The 20,795-nt window shown below is 49.0% G+C and overlaps 1 protein-coding gene across 5 annotated transcripts; it reads right to left on the bottom strand.

The window, feature by feature from the left end:
- Positions 1-20,572, bottom strand: LOC113845453 (CMP-N-acetylneuraminate-beta-galactosamide-alpha-2,3-sialyltransferase 4). 5 transcript variants are annotated; one of them, XM_072025277.1, is made up of 14 exons: positions 20,444-20,572; positions 12,984-13,080; positions 10,835-10,889; positions 10,105-10,170; positions 9,283-9,410; positions 8,665-8,728; positions 7,798-7,893; positions 7,015-7,207; positions 6,557-6,685; positions 4,955-5,101; positions 4,444-4,625; positions 3,430-4,241; positions 2,839-3,078; positions 1-952 (listed from the first exon to the last, which is right to left on the bottom strand). In XM_072025277.1, the coding sequence occupies exons 1-11, from the start codon at positions 20,492-20,494 to the stop codon at positions 4,518-4,520; spliced, it is 1,134 nt and encodes a 377-aa protein (XP_071881378.1). In that variant the 5' UTR covers positions 20,495-20,572; the 3' UTR covers positions 1-952; positions 2,839-3,078; positions 3,430-4,241; positions 4,444-4,517. The 5 variants fall into 5 exon arrangements, with proteins under 5 accessions (XP_071881378.1, XP_071881377.1, XP_071881380.1 ...); XM_072025276.1 differs by having other exon boundaries at positions 3,430-4,625; XM_072025279.1 differs by having other exon boundaries at positions 3,430-4,625; positions 20,440-20,552.
- Positions 20,573-20,795: the final 223 nt, after the last annotated feature.

The raw sequence follows: 20,795 nt of genomic DNA, 5'->3' as shown, positions 1-20,795 counted from the left end.
TTTCAAGAATGAGCAAAGCAGGTTTTATTTTGAGTGAAAGAACCATGTGTAATAACTACTTGACTGTGAGTCAGGGATCAGATAGGTGAGAGCATCCATGAAATGCTGGTACTTACACGACACAGTATTTGCAGAGCTAGAGATAGGGAGCACTATGAGAACTTCCAAATATACTCGAGCAGCTCAGGCACGCTCTACCACCTGATCCTGTATTGCTTTCAGATGGGTTGCAGCACTGGCCATATGTGCCTTCCTAACTAGCAGTGTATCAGTTAATACAGCTCAGCTTAGCAGTCACTTGGGGTGAATTAAGCTTAAATCTCATCATGTTGCAGCTGGGGTCTAGGCTCAGGGTGCGCAGACAGTTACTGAATGCTTAAGGTTCAGCTGACACGTGGTCCCTCCTTTTACTTCGCAGCTGAGTCATCTGTCCAAGCCTGAAAGGTTGTCTGAGTAGATAGGAAAAGAAAACGTCTCAAAAAAGTAACAGCATGTTGGATTTTCCCAGCTATTCTGCTGGGAAAAAAACAATTTTTATAAATCACAATGAAAAAAAAAAAATCTGAAAATGGCTTTAAGATGCTCTTGCTGCAAATATCACAAACACGTTGCTTCCTGGAACTGGTGAATCACCGCCTCACACGGCCGTCCCCGGCCGACCTGGCAGACGCTGGATAGTGACGGTGCTGAGCCTCCCGCTGCGCTGGGGCTGGTGGAGGAGCTGAGAAGCTGGCGTCATCAGAAAGGGTCCTCGCTACACTGCCGTGATGCCTGTAACTCTCACCTGTGATGCTCTGCCGTGTGAAGTGGGTGGAAGCATTTCACATCTGACGGAAGATCAGACCTCTTGCCTTTGCTTCTGGATCTTGCAGCATTGGAGAAGATAAGTGTTCAGATTGAGGGAGAAACTCCGCTTTGAGTTTGAGGTGTTGTTAGAAAGCTTCGCCACTGCCTGTTGAGCAATGAATGACTCTAGTTACAGATCATTTACATCATTACCTCTAATCACAGCACAGAAACTGCTAGTTTTGAAGCACAGGGAATCAGCACTGCAGATTGCTTGTTGTGCCTGTGTCTCTAAGTGGCAGGTAAGCACGTGAAGGTAGAATCAGAGACAGTCTGTACATGCCATGTAGCACTGACCAAGCCCCAACCAACTGCAAATGGTGCCACTCAAAACAAGGCACAATCCAGCACAGCTAAATTCCTTCCCGCTGCAGAAAAAGACAGGTAGGAGTGTACACAAGGGAAGGAAACAAATCCAAAAGCTCCTGTCCAAGTTAGTTTGATCAAAAGCATCCAAGCCTACATTGAAGTAGGTAATGTGTGTCATCAGATGGGTTATTCCCCAAAGCCAAGGTCATATGAATACTCCAGAACTATGCAAAAGCTATTAGGGAAGAACTGTGTCAGGTGTTCAGGGACGAATATATGACTAGAGGAAGTGATTAATCAGTGTCAAGGCAGTCACTATCTGTGGCAGGTACTCCATATGGACTACGTCAGGTCATATAGGAGCCCTACATTTTACTGAAGTCAGTGTTTCGTCTAAATGCTTGGAAGGATTTCACACGGATGGTGGAGGTGTCTGGATTCACTCACCAAGTGCTGGACAGGCAGCGAGTGATGGGGGAGCTCCCTTGTCCCGTGGGGGAGGCAGGCTGGCACCACGCCGCCCCACAGCTCCCTGCCCTTCTGCCTCGGCTAAACCACGGGCACCCCTCAGCTGGCCACAGAGCCGGGGATTCACTGTCAGCACTGACAAGAGGATGTTCACGGTGCCTTGGCATGAAATGCACCGTGCTGGGAAGCAGAATAATTGCCTTCCTGCAGCCCTGAGGAGGGTGCTAGCTTTTGCTCCTCTAGCAACAATAGGACTCATTTTCCTTTTCTTTCCCCCTTCATTACATCCTTATTATGGTGTCTGGTAGCCTAATTTACATATGTTCTGTATTACTGTGGCTTTGCTTTATCCTTCTTATTTCACCTCCTTTACCCCAGTTCGCTTGACAATACTGAGTCTGCGGTAGGGCATGGATTTATTCGGACTGCCAGGCACAAAATGTGAGTAGGACATGGAGGATTGCACACCTCAGGCTTTCTAAACTGGGCACAGGACAGGTAGATTTGGGCGTTCAGTGCCACCGCCAAAGCATGGTTAAAAACAAAGCCTCTTCTAACACTCTTGTGAAAGACTGATCAAGCGGCAGCTCTAATGATCTGTAGTCACCTGGAGAGATTACAGAACCCTGTTTTGAGGGAAAACCAGGCAGCTCTTAGACACAAGAGCAAAAATGCGTGCAGCAGACCTGCTTGCTGCAAGCACGAAGAGCGCTGCCACGGGCAGTGACCAGCGCTGAGACTCTTGAGCCTCGTGTTTATGGTTTCACTACCATGACTTGTCAGTACATGACAGGAAAATGTTGCAATGACTGCATCGGAAAGTGCAGACGCAGCTCCTGCAAGCTGTGGCAAAGTTCTTGTGTGCGTTACCTTGAGAGAAAATGTAAGCTACCTCCTGGGGTTAGCTGGTAGCATGCTTTATATATCAGCTCTCAGACGTTAAAATTTTTATGCCATTTTACTCTAACAGGAGAAGATCACAGAGTATTAATTATCCATATAGTCAAGAGCCCACTGCCATTGCTTACAAAGCAGTAACTGCTGAAACCCTGCTTGAGCCAGACCCACATGCATATTTGTATCCATTTAGGAACACTGCATTTCTGGAACAAAGCAGAACTGGTGTGGCTATTATGTGCTAAGTAGAAAGTAAAGACTTACTTGCATACAGACCATAACCTGAAGCCACTGTTCAGCCCATGAAGAGGAACTTACCGAAGCAGCTTTTTCCTCCCAAGATCAGTTCAGTTCTGTCTGCACGTGCAAGACCAGGCCATTGCCTTTTAGCCTTCAGGTGACCTTCCTCAAACTGAGCTGGACTGGGGCCTCCTGTTCTTGCATCAGGCTCCCGGGGCAAGACAGCTTTGGGGGAGATTTGTCAACATTTCTTTGGCCATGAGCTGCATGCACTGACCAGGGCGAAACCATTTCAGCTCTAGCGGAGCAGGAGCCAAGCTGGACAAAAGGCAATAGCAGCAGGAACAACATAAAGTGGATTAACTTTTTGCAGAAGACATTATCAAAAGCCTTCAGGCCTGAGATACTGAAAAATAAGCTACCCAGGAAAAGAAGTGCCCAGAATAGCATGGGAAGCACCCTGAAAGCCTGAGCACAGTGAAAGCAGGGGGAGGAAGGAAATGGGAAGCAGAAGCTTCGTTTCCCATAGAAATAGTTAGCAGTTATAATTCTCCCACACCCCAAATGCTGCTGCTGTAAGACACGTACAGCTTGATCTAAATTGAGCCAACCCCACTCTTAGAGCTTGTTTCTAAACAGCTATGCAGAAGGAACCTTCTCAGTGAGCACCTGGCTGAAGAGGCTGCAACAAAGGGGTCCTGCCAACATCACCATTAGTTGAACATCATGCCGTAGGTTCTTTCTCCGGTAGAGGCAACATTTTGGTAAAGCATCAACTGAGGTGAACCCACAATGATAAAAGGCCAGGAATAAAGCAGTAAAGATGGGGAAATATGACACAGCTGCTTCCTGGAAGGAAGCTGTAGAGGATGAGAAGATGTGGCCACAGAGGTGGTCATGAGACCATCTCACCGCAGACTCTCACCACCTGTGAGATGTGGAGATGAGCCAGCCACAAACAGGTGAGGTTTTAAGGGGGTTTCTTAAATGTGGAAGATCTTTAGCACACAAAGTAGACTTGGCAGGGTGGCTCCATGCTCAGCACAAACTGGAAGAGACATGCAAAGCTTGGGTCAGAATGCTGGGAGGGAAAAAAAAGGAGACTGCATGGGGTCATGGAGCCATAAAAAGATCTCAGAGGCGATTCTAAGGTAGTTCTCACCTGTCTGCATGGGGAATCCCCCTCCCACAAGACAGTGCCAACCCCTTGAAATGAGAAGTGCATTTATTCTCAAACAGAACAATAAAAGAAACAACTCCTGAAGACATTAACATTTGCCAACAATCAGCAAGACACTGAAATTTCTGAGTGTTCAGTCCTTTTCCATGGCGATGGGTAGGTACAACTCTCTCTCACTCCAATCTGTAGGAAGCAGTTTGAAATCTCAAGGTAGGCACTGCGCTCTCACCACTCCCCTACTCCCTTTCTCAGGGGGTGCAGACCAGCTTAGCATCTCAGTCTGTTGCTTTTCACAAGTAACCTGGTGAGCAAAGGACAGTTGTTTACAAACCAGGAAGGGATTACTTAAGGAAGAAGGGTTGTGTAATACTGCTCATCCTCCAGTGCAGCAGGCAGCAATGAAAGACAGATGCCAACAGAGAAAAGCACAAGTGCTCTGAATTTGTAGGATTCATCTCCCATCCCATGTGGGGCAGGACATGCTGTCACATGCTCAGAACAACCTGGAACAAGGGTAAAGTCCAGCTGGGATCACCAGGGTTGTCAGGATGGGGACAACAAGCATCACGGCCTTCTCTCAGCGGTTCTGGGCCTGAAAGGCAGGGCTGGCTAGGTCAGCAATCACTCCCCTCTCAATCATCTTCAGCAGCCAGTTCCCCTCAGCTGTGAGATTATGCTGAATGAGCTGCAAGGACAAGAGAGCCAAAGTTACAGATTATTCCTTACAGTGCCTCTCATCCTCCCCCAAATGCACTGGATCCTGCCTGACCTAATTTGCACCCTCCTCCCCAAACTAGGCCAGATGACAGGCACCACAAAGGAGCCAGCATCTGTTCTCAAGCTGCTCCCTGGGAGCAAAGCATGTCCTAACACCTTCCCCAGGACACCCCAGCAGGAATTTCCACAAGTAACACCAGTGACAGCTACCAGAGCTCACAGCTCCTTTAGTCCCAGCTTTTGCCAGTAGGCTTCCCTATGGAGAACACCTCAGTTTGAAGGGGAAGCATTTCCTACCTCTTCTTTCCGTGAGCGACCTGTATTGTAATAATGTATTGGTGCAGTATTGTCGTGGTTGCCGGGGTAACCAAAGCCTGCAATATTGACCTCCTGGCATATATGGAGGGCTAAGTTCAAAGCAATGATTCCCATGGTGGCATATCTCTGGGAAGGGAAAAGAGAGAACATCTGTTTAGCATTTCAAACTCATACTATTACAAAACCGACACTAGCAACACCTTTTCAGCTGGGACCAATAGCTTCCACATATTCCACGTAGCAAGAAAATATACGTAAATGAAACAGGACAAATGCCTGGACAATGCTCCCCAAACTCAAACAAGGAACATCTTTTGAGAAGGTGCTGCAGAAGATGAAGGCTCAGGAGTGTAAAACCTCTGAAATGATAAAACACGGAGCTCCATGGAAATCAGAAAGCTTTTGGATGGAAGGAACCAGCACAATTTTTAATAAGGCCACTTCCATTACAGAGCCTGGACAAAGTCCCCGCATCTCTTTCTTTTCCAAGTGCCTCTGTGTGTGTGTTCCCTGCTGGAGGCCCTCATGTGAAATCTCACTTCTAATTCATGCATTAAATTCCTGTCCCTGGCCTATGTGCTACAAAACTGCCCTCTGCTCACATAAAGCTACATGACCATGTACAAACCGTGACCTTAAAAGCCTTGTGGCTGTGCAGAACAGCCACCACGCTTGCAGCTGAACATACTGCCTGGTTCCCCAAGCTCACCCTAGCACTTAGCACCCCTCGTCTGGATTGTCCCACTTCGCACTTTCCAAACAGTTTAGTAGGGAAATGTATTTTTTTACAGCATTGCTTCAGCAGGCAGGAGACTTGGTATCTAATCTGAGCCCAGCTAAGAGTCAGCGCGTGACCTTGGACAAGGTTATTTCACCACACCAGACCTTCAAGCTTCTCCTGCCTTTGTTGCAGATTATAAACATCCTGGTGGTGCCCAGCAGGCTTAAAGTTAATTAAAGATTCCACAGCACCATCACAAAGATCATCAGGACTGAAGACAAAGTATCATTAGATTCATTAATGAAGTAATCCTCCATCGTGCAGCGAAGGGGAAATTTGCGTTCCAGAAGCAGTGGGCATAACAGCCAGCCTCAGGCCAGAGATCTGTAAGAACTGAATGTTTTAAGGAAAGCCAACCAAAATTCCTCACATTTTATGCTAGCTAATTATCAGTAATGGTCTAGACAGGGAAAGCACAGGAAGATGTATGAAAGGGCTTGTATGACAAAGCTGCTAGTGGCCAGAGAGGCAGGTGTCCTAAGGTCTAGAACTATGGCCAGAAATTCAACTCTGAAAAGTCACTTGAATGCAAAATGGCAAGGGATTACAGGGCAGATTGGAATTAGAGTAATGCTGCACAGTTGTGACAGGTGGGGAAAAGTCTTCCTTTTCCTTGTAGAAGCAGGGCTCAAAACTTGAAACACCATGCTATAGGGAAAGACTGCCTCTACTAGGGGAAGGGACTGGCTGATCTAGTGACTAGGTTTTCCTTCCACTTGTGTAGTGCTGAAGCAGTAAGGTATTAGGGAAGACACAGAACACTGATGGTCATCTGTTTGCTCTCCAGCACGATATCATACCCTACTTGATGCATTCAGCTGCAGCAGTTTGTATGTTGCTTCGTAGGTGACATATGGGTTGAGAATACGTAGCTGAGAGATGTTCCCATTCCACTGCTGTGGGGGCTGGTGCCAAAATCCCACCTTCGTCTGCAGAAGAAAGAAAGAGAGGTCCTCATGGCACATCCCTGAACACCAGATCATGCCAGGAGAAAGTTAGCTGCGGTCTGTTGCTCTGGCTTGATGCTCAGAGGACTGAGAACTTGGAGGAACAATTTATCTCCTGGTCTTTTCCGCTCATTCCCATGCACCCATATGCAATCTAGCTGTGACTGGGGTCTTTCTAATTAGTGAAAAATAAGGTCTCAGGTGCCTGGTGCAGCTCATTAAATATTTGAAAGATACATGATTATTAGAGCTATTGAATATGTCACTACAAATAACCTATTTTCAACCTCCCCTCATTAAAGACTTCTCACCTCGTTCCTTGTTTTCAGCAACACTTCCCTCAGCCAGAGGAAATCAGAAGGCTTGAATGGGACAAACACCATCAGTGTATCATTGTCATTGTTTTCTAAAGGGTTGGGCAGAGCAGACTCAGGGAAGAAGAGACGGATGCTGGTTCTCTCACCCACATCTTTCTTGTACTCTCTAACTGGAGCATCATTTAATCTGAGAATCAAAGCCAGAAGGGTAGGATTGGTCCAGTTTCATTATCACCTATTCCCAACCATGGATGTAGCTGTGTGCTGTCAGGTACCAGACTGGCCATATGAACTCACATGAGGATTCATATGGACTCATATGAACTCACCAACACACCTTATGGCCCAACCCAGCAGCCTGGTTCCACAGAAAGGGCCACCCCACCAGACAACCCAATAGTACCTCCTTTACACTAAAAAGATGGCAGTGGCAGACAACCACTATTTTTCAGATAGGGACATGAAGCACATTAAATTACTTGCTTCAGTCAGACTAAATCTGCATGTAAAATTAAAATGCAAACAAAGATTGGGATTGCCCACCACTGCACTGAGCTGGAGGTGGCTCTCCAGTCCCAGGTACAACACCTGTGAGTGAGCAGTACAGTTTCTGGCTCCAGCAGTGTCTGTGCTTAACCATGAATTCCAAAAAAAGTTATTTGATTACCTGAGCTGCAGGATCCTAGATGTTTCCCAGGTGAGAAAGCTAAAGCTACATACACATTGTCAATCCTTGGGCTTTGCTTAATTGTTAAGGTTTTAGTATGGGTTCAGTACCTGATGATAACATGGTGAGAGTCAATCAAATTCCCAAAGCGCTGTCCATGGATGGAGTGGCCATTGCCAACCACAATGCACCTTTGGCACCATAAGCTGGTAGAAGAATAGATTGCAAGAGATAAAATCCTCTGACTAGCATCTCCACCAGGCTAAATCAGCATCCCTGAGGGCCTTTTAGATGTCCTCAAGTAACTCCTGGGGCGACATCAGAGGAGAGAATCCCTGACTAGTAGGACTCTGGCTGTTTCCTAGCCAGATAGCATACAATACCAGACACCTGGTATGCTGGGCTTTACCCAGTAGACCAGTAGCTATGAGGGTGGACCTCTGCTTGTGGCATGCAGTGCACTGGGGAGAGGGAGAATGAGATATCACAGAAAAATTCATCTAATGAATTAGAGGGAAGAAGGACCTAAATGAAAGTGCTTGCCAGCAGCTGCCACAGACAGCTTACTTTGCTTCCAGCTCCCCCTGAATGTGGGCAGGCAGAACTGAGGGATTCACCCAGCTTTCCAGTCTGTCATGCTTGGGATGGAGTTAAAGTAAGTGAAATAGATGGGACAGGGCAACACTGAGAAAAGAACTCAGGGTATGACAGAAGTTAAAGGGAGGAAGCTGGGAGCTAGCAGCTTAAGTTCATCAGTACGAGAACTGCTTGAAAGGGTACATTTAAAAGGGAGAGAAAGAGAAGCCTACTGAGAGAGGAGATGAAGAGTAGCAGGAGTGAGAGGCAGAAAGGACTGTGAAGTTGAGCACTAAGAGAGAGAACTTAGGAAAGCTGCAGAAACCAGGGCTCTCAACCCATCTGTCACTTCCCTGACAGACCTGCACCCCCAACACCCATCTCCAGCCCAGCCATCGTACCGGCCAAAGGATCCAGGCAGCTCCTGCTCTGGAAGAAGCTGCAACGTGTTAAAAGCAAAGAGAACTAGAAAAGAAGAAGTTGAAGAGTCAACTTCAGAGGAAAATCATGGCCCCACCACTGACAACAGGCTAACTCTCTTTTCTCTTTTGGGGTTCCATCCCCATGTAAAGTGCCAGGGCAGTTTACATGGGACATCCTACATAAACACTGCTCGCCACCTCCACCTGCCCAGCACTGTCCACACTGGGCATTTTTTTCACATGAAGGACATGCACTTTGTGATCAGCACTACCAGCAATTGAAGCTGGTCTGTAGTACCTCACACTGAAAACGGCAACAGGTATCAGCCCACTCTGTATCCTCTTTCCAATGGCATTTAATAACTTCTGCAGGGGCTCCTACTCTATCCACAGGAGTATTTCTCTCAGTTTTCCACTTCCCATCCCTCCCTGAACAGCTAGAGCCTGTAATTAAAGCACTGCTCCCCTTCTTTCATGACTACTATGATGGACTAAGACCTTGACACCCAGTATTTCTGTCTCCTTCTGCCAGGGAGAGGGAGGATCTCCAGCCACTCCGTGACCATCCACAACACTGAGGGCAGAGCACTGCAATACCTGAACTCTTCAGCCCAAAAGGAAGTTCATGGAACCACAGAACTTCTTCAGCCTTCCGTCTAAAAGGCCTGTCCATGAGCAAATATAAGGATTTGCTGGTCAGGAAAGGATTCCAGTGAGATTCAGACCTAACAAGAGAGAATCAGAGAGGCAGCAGTTCATGGATAAGTGGAGCAGTCACAGCAGTGTCAGACACAAGGACTAGGGCAGCTGAAGCAGGCTGAATACTGAAGAGCCTTGGAAAGCTGCTGAGCTATCCTGAAGTACTTCCCAGAAATGGCCCACATTTTTAAAAAACAGTCCTTACTGCTCGTGGTTTCTAACCCATCTTCTGAGCAGCAGTGACAGAAAAATTTCATTTCCTCTCCAGTTCTGGCCCCCCAGCTTCTCTCTTTTTTCAGTCATTCCTCTCTCTGTACTAGTTTGAGGAATGCTTACTCATTGTTTCATTGTTTATCCAGAGGAGGGAGGGAGAGAATTCCAGTTAACAATTTCATTTACTCATTCACTTCATGACAAAGCTCAAAACACCCATGACAAAGCCTGACTGCACACTGACCTATTTAACAGTTCTTACCTCTTCCTCTCTACTTGGACATTTTACTCACACTTTCTGCATTGCATCATCCTGCTGGCCTGTTGACTCACTTATTATGAGGCCAAGATACAATTGTGCAAGAGTTAGCTGAGCTTACTTCTACTTCCTTCCTGCATATCTGCACATAAACCCCAAAATGCCAGTCTCCACCAGGCAGTAGTCACCGAGACACTGACTGATCTCTCACCAAAATTCCCCAAACAAATGAGATACAGCTAACAAACCTTCCAAGAAAAGGCTTTCTCCACATGAAACGTCTCTGGCAAGCACCAACATGGCCAACATGCCTCCTGTAAAAGGAACAAGGTTAATTTCCTTCCTGAAGGCTCTCAAACCTTAGATTATCGCCTGAGAACCAGTGGTAGTTCACGAGGTCTCTTAACAATGTCTACAAATGGAGGGTTTTGAGCTCCTGACTATGTTGTCCTGTCTCCTAAGCTCATGAACCATTGCTGTCCATGAACAGGTCCCCTCCAAAAAGCATGTGACAGTAGAAACACAGAGGATTTTAGATGGAAAAAGACCTCTGGAGAGATAATGCCAAAGTCAGGTCAAGCTGCTCAGGGCCTGGAACAGCTTGAGTTTTAGGAAATCATTGGCCTCGGGTAAGCCTTGTTCTTTACTCCGCATGGAGGCACTCAATGAGGAGCACTGTGGGACAGCCACAAGTTACTCTGGCAGTGACCATCAACACTGGGGAATCTCTGCTGTGGTGTAGCTAAGCTATCTCCAGGCTCACCAATGCTGTTTCATCCTGCTACTTTTCCATCTGCTCTGCCCTGCCCGGCAGAACACAGCCCTCCAAGCCCCCAAAGATTCAGACCTTACTGGGGGAGCTGTTTCTTAGCCCAGGTTTTACCGTGGCAGCTACTTTCCACAATAATGAACTGTTCGCCCACAGTTAGCCCAGACCACAGCAGCACTGAGGTCAGAAAAGGGAAGAAGTTAACTTACTCAACATCACTTTCAAGTGTGTTCATCAAATAGTACAGCTCCGTCATGCACAGACCTGCAGAAGGCAATGGAGAGGCAGACACAGGTAGATCAGCTGCACAGCCACAGCACGACAGCTACAACCAGCCACCGTGCAGCCCACGGGACCTCTCCCCCCACAACAGCATCTCCTGAGTCCCTGCAGCTGTCAGACCTGCAGTCGAGCAGACCAGACCCTGTTTCAGAGTTTGGAGCCTCCAAGTGGCTGTATTTGATTTAGGCCCTTGCTAGCAAAAATTAATGGGCCTTCTGGTAGTGAACCCGAGGACCACGAGCGCATTCAAACAGCTCCTGCTGCACAAAGCAATCCATTATCCCCCAGACAGGCAGCACAATGCAGCCACAACTCACTCCGTGATGCTTGGGTACAAAATCCAGAAAGCTGAGGACAGCAAAGGCTCGCAGCAGTCAGAAGAAATGCACATGCAGGAGAAATCCTCCAGTCCCAACCAGGGCTGCTTCCAGGCTGAAATCAGCAGGTTCTTGCCAGACAAAAGATTAGCTGGGAGCAGTTTAGTAACACGGACCACAGCTTGTCTGAGCTGCTCTTCACCTTAAGCAAGGCACTGATCCAGAGCACAAGCCTGGCTTGCCCTGAGTGCCCTGCATGAATTTGGGACTGTGGATGCAGCAGGGAGAGACTTCTCCATCATGTGCACACTTCTGGTGACATGACCCAAAGCAGGAAATGCGAGGGAATTGACACTCCAGGCACTGCTGCAGCTCTAAGCACCTGAGGAAGGGGAAGGATTTGCCCCTGAGGGTGTCTGATTTGGGAGAGGCCCAGAGGTCTGTCCCCTCACCCAGCCCATCAGCGTGCCCAGCTCCTCCTGCTGGCTTCATGGAGCTGCTGGTGTGCTGGTGCTGGCACGTAAGGATAAGGATTTTCCAGCGTTAGTTGTTTTTGCTGTTTCTTTGTGGGTTTTTTGTTTGTTTTTTTAACCATTAGCAAAGAGGCCATTTAGATTAGAGATAAAGACTTTTAATTTGACTTTCCTCAGCACTTCCCACATCGTACGACAAAACAGTCGTTACATTACTGTGCGCCACGATGGCTCTTTCTTTTTTATGAAAATGACAATGTTTGCATCTTGGCCATTAAGCAGCAGTGATTTTTTTCTGTGACAAACAACTGGCCTTTCAATGATGGTATGAAATTAGAATTGGTTTGCTTTCCCTTGGAGGGAGATCAGAAGCAGTTACACTCATACAGACATCGTACCAGTGGGTCTCCCCTGGACCTCCTGCACATACCACACAGAGGCTTTCATCAGCCGATTAATTTCTGGGTTGCTACACACATACACACAATGCAGGTAAACACCCACCTCTGGACCCTAATTCTGCAAAGATTGCAGTGGCATTTATCAGAAGGTGACTGCTAGACCTCCCCCGTCCCAGGAATCTCATTTGGTTATCACAGAAGCACGTTAACCCTGCTCTAGCCTCCCGCAGCCCTGGGCACACATACCAGACAGGAGGCTTGCCTTGCTCTGAGGTTTTTAAATATTAACATATATATATATATAAATATATATAAATATTAACAGGGGAGAATTCATGAAGTTAACACCTAGCTGTTCTACACTTGTTCAAAACAACAAAAGGATTTCTGTACTTTGGGAAAAAAAGTCACCTTTTAGATGGTTTTCTACTTACCACACCCCCTGAGACATCCAAGATGACTTGATTTTCTGAAAATTCACCCAAAACAATCATAGCTAAAGAATCTCTTGGAGGAAAACAAACAAACAAACAAACTTTTCTAGTGACAAATATGAGTGCAAGGCTCATGCACAGGAAAGCAGAGCTGTTGCACAGGGAGCTGCACATGGTGGGGCATCCCTATGCACTGGGAATGCACAGATCCCCCTCATCTCAGTCTTCTGGGACACGGGGCAGTGTGTGTTGAATTTATGGAAATGTGTCTCCTTTCCTCCTATCTTTTGGCTTATCCCATTTTGGGGGTCTCTCCAGTGAAGACATCCATGGCCAGGAGAGGGCCCTCCCTCTATACAGTCCCAGCCCAGCAAGGCATAGGGCAGGGGGACACAGGGGTGAGTGATGGCTGGGAAACAGTAAGGTTCAGTAAAAATTGGGGTTTTCTTACCCGCGCAGAGCAAGATCACTAGCCTTTTCCACTGGAAAAGGGCAAAGACAAGTCTTCCTGCTACAGATCTGGCATTCATGCTGTCTCCATACACACCCTGCAAAAAAAGTAGAGACATCATCAGTCAAACGAGGCTGGGGAGCTTTCATCTGGTGCTTTTGCAGAGACAGGCAGGCTGTGTGCCTGTCCCGTAAGCCTAGCCTTGCCAACACTGTGCCTCTGTCCACACAGCACTGGTGCTCCCTGTGCTCTGCCTGCTGGCCTCAAGGCCCCTGCAAACACTGCTCAGGATCAGTGCAGCTCATCCCTCCCCTGCACAGGGTCTGGCATCACGGCTGCGTGCCCAGTAAGCAGGCAGAGGAGGCACCTACCCACCTTCCCAGGGATGTTCCCTTCTCACGGCCCCACAGTTTGTTCCTCTGACAAAGGAAAAGAGAGCCCACAAAGTGCTGCTTTGACTGCCAATAAAGTTCTGTGATCAATCCTCCTAAGCCGTGGAGTTGGTAGTGTTTAGGTGTCGGGGTTTGACTGACAGCCTTAATTATATAGGGACAGCACCGCAGCTCACGTAGACAATTGGTGGTTCAGGCTGGTGAGAAACAGGAATAATGTGCTCCTCTCTTGGAGGGATGGTGCAGAAAGTGAGTGCTCAGCTTCCCCATCTGATGGTGATCATCTAATTATCCTCAATGAGCTGGATACAAATCCGAGCTCGGCAGCAGGGAGGCAGTCTGCGATGCTCTCAGTCCACCTTCTTCCCCCCATCCCCTGGCCTGGAAAAAGACCTTTGCAAGGCTGATTAATCCACCCAAGCAGACCCTTCTGCTGGCTGCCACTCATCTGGAGCAAGGCTGCCCTCTGAAACCCAGGGCTGGCAGCTGCTGCTCTCCTGGATGATGTCAGGGAGGTCTGGGTGCTCCCCCAGCTATGGGCAGCACGTGAAGCGCATCAGAGCTGGCCGTAAATAGGAAGCCCTGGCAGCCCGCTGTGCTTTGGGACAGCAGGGTCTTTTTCTGGGTGGATGGATGCCCGTTAGGGGAAGGGGATTGGGAGTTTTTCCCAGAAAGACCTTAAGTCAGGGGTGTAGAGAGAGCCAGCTCATCTTTTCTGGCTGCAGACCTACTGTGGAGGTGGGAGTGGGCTGAATGTGTGCCCTTTGCGGGCTGATGCTTTTGCTTAAAAATATAAGGAAGGCAAGAGGTCTCTTACCCCATTTCCCTGCAGGCAAACGTTGCAGACTTACACTGTGCTCTCGGTTATAAATACAGTCACCTTTTCTCCTGCTCTGTCAAACTTTGCAGACGAAACTAGATGCAGTACTTTCACCTCTAACTAGACTCAAGGAGCAAATCTTCAGGTCTGAGCAACAATTTTGTACTTGCAGCTTCCCATCCCTCTCATTTGTCCTCAGATTTAATACCAGCCTGGTATAAGTAGGCATTTCTTGCTGCCTTCTGCTGCTGTGCTTTCCCCAGTGCATGCTAAAGCCAAGGGAGGGCCAGCAGGTACAAAGAGTCCCACAACGAACTACAGCAACCACATAGGATTTATGTAAACCCTCACTTTAAGTGAAGGAAAAACACATGTCCAAGGCAGTTACGACAGCAAAAGAACATCCCCTGTCCCTCCTGTTCTCAAGACTCGATCATTGAAACCAAGTCCTGCAGACAGATCAGAGCAGGAGCTGCAGGAGGTCGAGGATGAGCAATTTGAGAACAGCTCTCATTGCTTGGCAGAAAGGCAACAGCTTCTGCACCCAGCCCGGCTTCCAGCAGCACCCCCTCTGCAAAACAATCCCCAAAGCCCGTGTGCATACACCCTTGTTTCTGCAAGATGCCTCCTGCCTGCCAGGAGGCTTCATTTGCCTGTTTCTACTTCTCTCAAGCCTTTCAGGTTTCTTTTCACAGAGATGTTTTCTTCTTCTGTGTGATTTTTTTTCCTCCTTTCCATTCTAATTAAGGTATTTGTCTCCACAGCAGGAAATGCAAACTGCTGCAGACAATCTCGATATGTATTTTAGAGGAGGAAAAAATATTTAGAAAAGCTATTAACTTCAGATATGCACACAAGCACTCACTAATCATGTCCCTAGAAACCAGGAAAATCAAGAAGAAAAAAAGAAAAAAAATGAAAAGAAGGATGCTTCTCTTTTTAAAAATAGGAAAAAAAAAATGATGATCGAGTTTTTAATTCTGTGCCTAGAACTGAAGGGTCAGATTTTTGGCAAAGAAAAAAACATTCCTGTTAGCTAAAAGCAGGAGCTTTTCCCTAAGAAACTCCAAGAGTTGAGGAGTTGCTGAGTTCTTTTGAAAATCTGCTGCTCAATATTATCACTGGAGATGGGCTGACTGCTAAGCACTAGTGAAAACCTCATTTTGTCTAAGTGTAAGGAGCTGAGTGCTGCAGAAAATGCATCTTGATTATGTGTGCTGATTGAATCCCAGGTTCAGAAATCAGCCCTTAAAGCCTGCTCCACACACTGTCCTCGCCACACACATGATCTGAAGGGGAAGGACCCAATTTACTACTCCATGCCTCAGTTTCTCCGCTTGCAAAATGGAATTATCAGAACTCTCTACCTCTCAAAGGGGCTACGAGCCCAAAATCGTTGGCACAGAGCAGCTCCGATGAGTCACTGCAGCAGGCCAAGAATAACACAGAAATACCTAAAGAGATGAGGCATTTTCTATTCTTCAGAGAGCGATTGATTAGTTGAGCTATACTGGGATTTTGGTCCATCAGAGATTGCGAACTTGAAAAAAAAAAATGGCCTAGAAAATGAGAGTGCATTCTCCTTGATTCTCTTTCCCTCTTCCCACACCACTCCCAGCCTCTGCCTCCCCTGCTCCAAATTTTTTTTTTTTTTAAATCTACTTCTCTAAATGTTGTTTCTCTCACATCAGCCCAGCAGGAGAGGCAGAAATCAAATTATAACCACTGAAATACCCATCAGCGCCTAGTGCCAGGGGGGTGGGTGGAGACAGCGGAACATTTTGCTTCAGGTTTCAAAAAAAAAATAAAAATCTATCTTTATTAAAATAAACAGGCACAAAAGGAGAAGGAGAAAGAAAATCAATCAGCTGCATTTAAAACAGGGACATATCAAGCAAGGAGTGCTTCATCCAGAGAGATGGACACAAGCTGCAGAGTCCAAGCCCCTCCACCCCTCTCCTTACTTGGAAGAGTGTTTGTCTCCTCTGCTCCTGATTTTGTGCTTTTTCTCCTGGATGTGTGTCTTGTTACTTATGGAGAAGTCCTAAAAAGAACTTTTTCCTATGGGGATGACAACAGGAGGAAAAGCAGAGCCATCCACCTTGTGTCCACCAGATAATTCAAGCCAACCTCTATGAAGATCACACTTCTACATACCTACACAATCTGGCAATAATTTGGGCAGAACTTGCCGCATTTATACATTTTCAGTTCATCTACAAAGAACAGCTAACTACCACGATTGTCACATCCAAATATTTTAAGCAGAGTTTCTCTCCTGCAGGGATTATTTCAGGAGAAAGCATGTGCTACATGGAAATGCTGGTGCAGCCTTTCTGTTCGTCTCTGCAGCTCTCCCTGGATTTTGGCGAGAGGACCGGCAGCTTCAGGAGCCAGCAAACTAACAAATGCGCTCGCCCTGTTCCAAGCCCCAGGTGCCAGCCAGCGGGATATTATCATGCAAGACCTGCACCAGGGCTCGCTTCCGACCAGCACATATCTGGAGCCCATCTCTCTGCCTGCGTGAGCTCAGGAGGTGAAGCTCAACGTGGCAGCGACAGGATCTGAGCGAGCTGAGGGCCGGGGCAGGCTCCTCAGTGCAGCCGGGTGAATGCGTTTGGTGCGTGCTGGCGTCCAGGTGCTGCTGCCCAAATTAGCCCTACATCTGTCTTGCCACCTGGTCAGGCACAGCTGGTGTCTCTGGGGAAGATTTCGTTGGGTCTCTGCAGAGAAGGGGAACGGCCTCGGGCATGCCAAGACCAGGAACTTCCCCCCGTGCAGCTGTGAGGAGCCACTGCACAAATCCACCCTGCGTTTTGGGAGGTGCCAGCTCACAAATGTGCTCTGGCCCACGATGCAGCACCACATGCACTCAGCTCCTCCTGTCCCAGGGAGATGGGCGATGCCTTGGAGGCAGCCAGCAGCTCGGGCACAAGGCTTTGCCCTTGCTGGGGACAGCAGTGGGCTTCATCACCCCCCCAAGCCGCCCTCCTCACCTCGTCCCTAGAAAACCATCGCACTTGCAGCAGCTTTGCCTCCTCGGAGGGGTTAAAAGCCCAGCTGAGCTGCGGAAGAGGCCGAGGCTGTTTTGCGCTCCTGCAGTGCCATCCTGTGCTTTAGGTATGCACTGCAGCACCTCCTGGATGCCCAAACTCACAGAGGCCAAGGAGGCAGAGGAACCTGTGAGCAAAACCCTGGGTGTCCCCGGGGTCCTGGCTCCCAGCACTGACCACCAAGGAGCGGGATGTCCTGTGGCCACCACCTTCACGTGTGCACGGGCACCAAGAAGTGGTCACAGGAGAGCCCTGCACCATGCTGCTCTCTGGACCACCCTGTGCCACAGAAAGTCAGCTCAATGGCTGTGTTGTAGCTCAGGATGAGACCAGGAGGTGCCACAGCTGCCACAGACTTACTTCAGCTTGCCACTGCTTACGGTAACCTTAAAGGGAAGACTTTGTAAAGTGGGGAAGGAGGAACTTGGAGGACCCTCAGATGCATTAATTGTGGATTTTGCAGGGAACACCTCACCAGTGCAGTGCACCCACCCTAAGAAGACTCTCGTTCCCTGCAGTCATCCATGCACAGAGACAGGAGAGCAGCCACATCCACCCTACATCAACTTGGGATTCATTTTTCTCCTGCTTTCTTTGCATTACTTTACAGGAGCTGTAGAGAAAACCTACAGAGAATTGCATGGGGCTGGAGAGGAGGGAGGCAGGCAAGAACTGTCCCCTTTCCCAGGGAGGTCTCTGAACCCCAGCATGGCTGTGCTACAGAGCCTGGGCACAGTGCTAAAGTGTGGGTGAAAGCTCCAGACCAAATGTTTCAGCAATCTCAGTGCCCTTCAGCATGGGCCTGAAATCAGCCCAACATCTCACAAGGCTACCAAGATCTCAGAGGGGAATAGCAAAGGATCTGCCAGCAAAGGAGCCATGGAGTGGAAAACGGGGATTTTGCCCTCTGTTTCACCTGGAAAATTCCCCATCCTACAGATGTCCCAGCAAGGCCTTCTCTCTGCTTAAAAATCCCTTTTCCAGCTGAGGCAGGTCCTCGGCCGCTGTCAGCGGGCACCGTGCCACGCTGTTAAGCGAGTCCATGGGAGAGAGTGCTCATTAACAACACCAGCAAATGGCATCATGATGCTTTGACAGCGCCTAGGGTGAGAGCTGCAAAGTGCCCCGATCAGTGACGGCAGCAGCAAGCAACACGCACAGCGTGGTGTCCGGCCACCTCGGGGGACCTGGGAAGAGGACATCCAGCAGCAGAGCTGGGGATGGAGGAGCTGTGCACAGCGTGGGGAGGGCAGAGCACATGGCTGGCACCACTGGGGCCACTGGCATCGCTGTGTTTAGCTTGCTCTGGTCTGGCTTCTCGTTCAGAAAAGGCACCATGGGGTGCTGCAGCCTTGTCTCAGTGGAACCAGAACACTTTGCATCCCCTTTGTGGCCAGCATGGGTCCTGTCTCCCCACACGGCTCTTGCTGCCACTTCTTTCCATTCCCCTCCAGGGCAAAACTCCAGATGCAACCCTCCTTCAGCCCTCATGTTTTCTCCCACTGATCTGATGTCAGTTTGCCAGCCCAAAGCTTTAGCAATTCACACTGCCCTCTGCAGCTTTCTTCCCCCCTCCCCAAGCCTCAGAACAGCAGCAAGATGCACAGCCAGGCCCTGGAGCCTAACCAAGACCCAAGTTACTCTGCAAGGAAAAATACGATCTGCTGCATGGGAAAAATGAGCTAACCCAAGAGCTCTGGGCAGAAGCCCTGCAGGACAGGAGGGAGAGGAAGGATCCACACGAACTGTCAGGCCCAGGGAGAGAGGCTGGCTCTTGAAGCCCCGGGGTATGCACACGCTTTCCCACATCTCCCCTGCCTGGAGCACAGCCTGACATGGCTGATGCAAGCAGAGGGGATGATGTGCACACCACAAGGCCCCAGTTCACCCTCCGGTGCCCTCACAGCTCTCTCTGCCTGCCTGTCCACACCATGTCCTAGGGCACAGACTGTCCCAGCTAAGTCCCTGGGAAGACAGGCCAGGAGGAAAGGACTGGAGAGAAGAGAGGAAAAGCCTGTCACAGCTCCTTGGGCCCCACACAGCAGGGTGCAGCCTGTATGTGGGGCCAAGAAGCAGTCACTGTGATCAGCTTCACTGCAGGGACAGGCACAGCGGCAGCAAAGGGCACTCCTGGCTTCTCTGCCTTTGCTTCTGGCTCTTGCACTCACAGGAAAAAGAAAAATAAAATAGAGTAAAATAAGATTAAAATAAAATATAAAATAAAATAAAATACCCAAACAAAACAAAATAAATCACCAGAGACGAGGAAAGTGAAGCAGTCTGACAGCAGACAAGATGAGCAATGGGGTACACACCGCTGGCTAGCCATGCTGGGGTCTGGGTTATAAAACCAAGTGCTATAATAACCATGGCCTGAAATGGCTTTTCTGTGGGGAAAAGGAGGAAAATAAGGCCTGGTGTTACATGGGGACGGGGCTGCTGTCAGTGTGACAGAGGAGCTCAGCCCTTGGAGCGTCCCCACTCCAGAGCACCCTGCAGCAGGGTACGAGGGGCAGTAACAGCCGGGCCTTGGGCTTTGGGGTGACGTGGGGAGAAACCCCACAGCAGAGGACATTTTAAATGCCTTATGGCTGTTTGTCTCCCTGAGAAAGGGGCACACCCTCCTGCTTGCTCCAGCCATCTGTGACAAACACCCCTCAGACAAGAGGCACCGGGGTCTGGTGGTGCCCACCCGGAGGGGCTGCCCCCTTCTTCACCGCAGCCCCATCCCCAGGGATGCTGGGCCACTCGTACCATACCTGCCCAAGGTCCTGGCCCTGCTTTCTCCTCCTCTCCCCCACAACCTGGCAGTCACACAGCAGGCCTCCCTACCGAAGTGCTGGCCTGCCCTGCCGAAATCTCCTTGCTTATGCTTCCCTTGCTGCTGAACCCTCATGCTGCAGGCTGGACTGCAGGAACTTGAAAACTTCGCGGTTAGGAGGGGGACTTTTGGCACATTGCCAGCCTTCCCTCCCTCCCCAGCCAGCTCCCATCCAGCCGTGTTGGTCACAGTGGCTTTCACCCCCCAAAAAATGACAGCTAGCCACAGGCCGGCCTCTGCAAGCCCAAGATGGTGGTTCTGAGCCCCGTGCTGCACAGGCCCTGTTCTATGTTCCCTGCCCACCTCGGGCACTGCAGACCCTGGGCCATGTCTCTGTCCCCAGTTTGGATTGCAGCACAGGAGTTTGTACCTACATGGGTCCTCTGGAAGCAAGCTGCAGCCCTGGAGAGGCCAAGGAAAGTCATCCTGCTCCTTCCCCTGCTGTCAGCCCCTACCTCCAGTGCCAGCCATTTTGCACGACTCCCAGACTGGCTGCTTTGTGACTCCAGGCATCTTGATAAAATCCCTGGAAGTGATAAAAGTTTGCCATCCAACGCAAACGGGAGGGAATTTGCTTTTTCTGGTAAGCTGTGTGTTGTTTTTTTTTCAGGCTGTTTATCTGCCACAGCCTCAGCCAAATTTCCCCCGGAAGCAAGGAGGTAAAGGTGTGATTCACCACCCACCACCAGCATGAGCCAGCGCTTGGTTTCATAAAACCCAGTGGAA

The sequence above is a fragment of the Anas platyrhynchos genome, chromosome 18 (genome assembly GCF_047663525.1).
Source record: "Anas platyrhynchos isolate ZD024472 breed Pekin duck chromosome 18, IASCAAS_PekinDuck_T2T, whole genome shotgun sequence".
Classification (NCBI taxonomy): Eukaryota; Metazoa; Chordata; class Aves; order Anseriformes; family Anatidae; genus Anas; species Anas platyrhynchos.
This window is presented reverse-complemented; position numbering and strand designations above follow the sequence as displayed.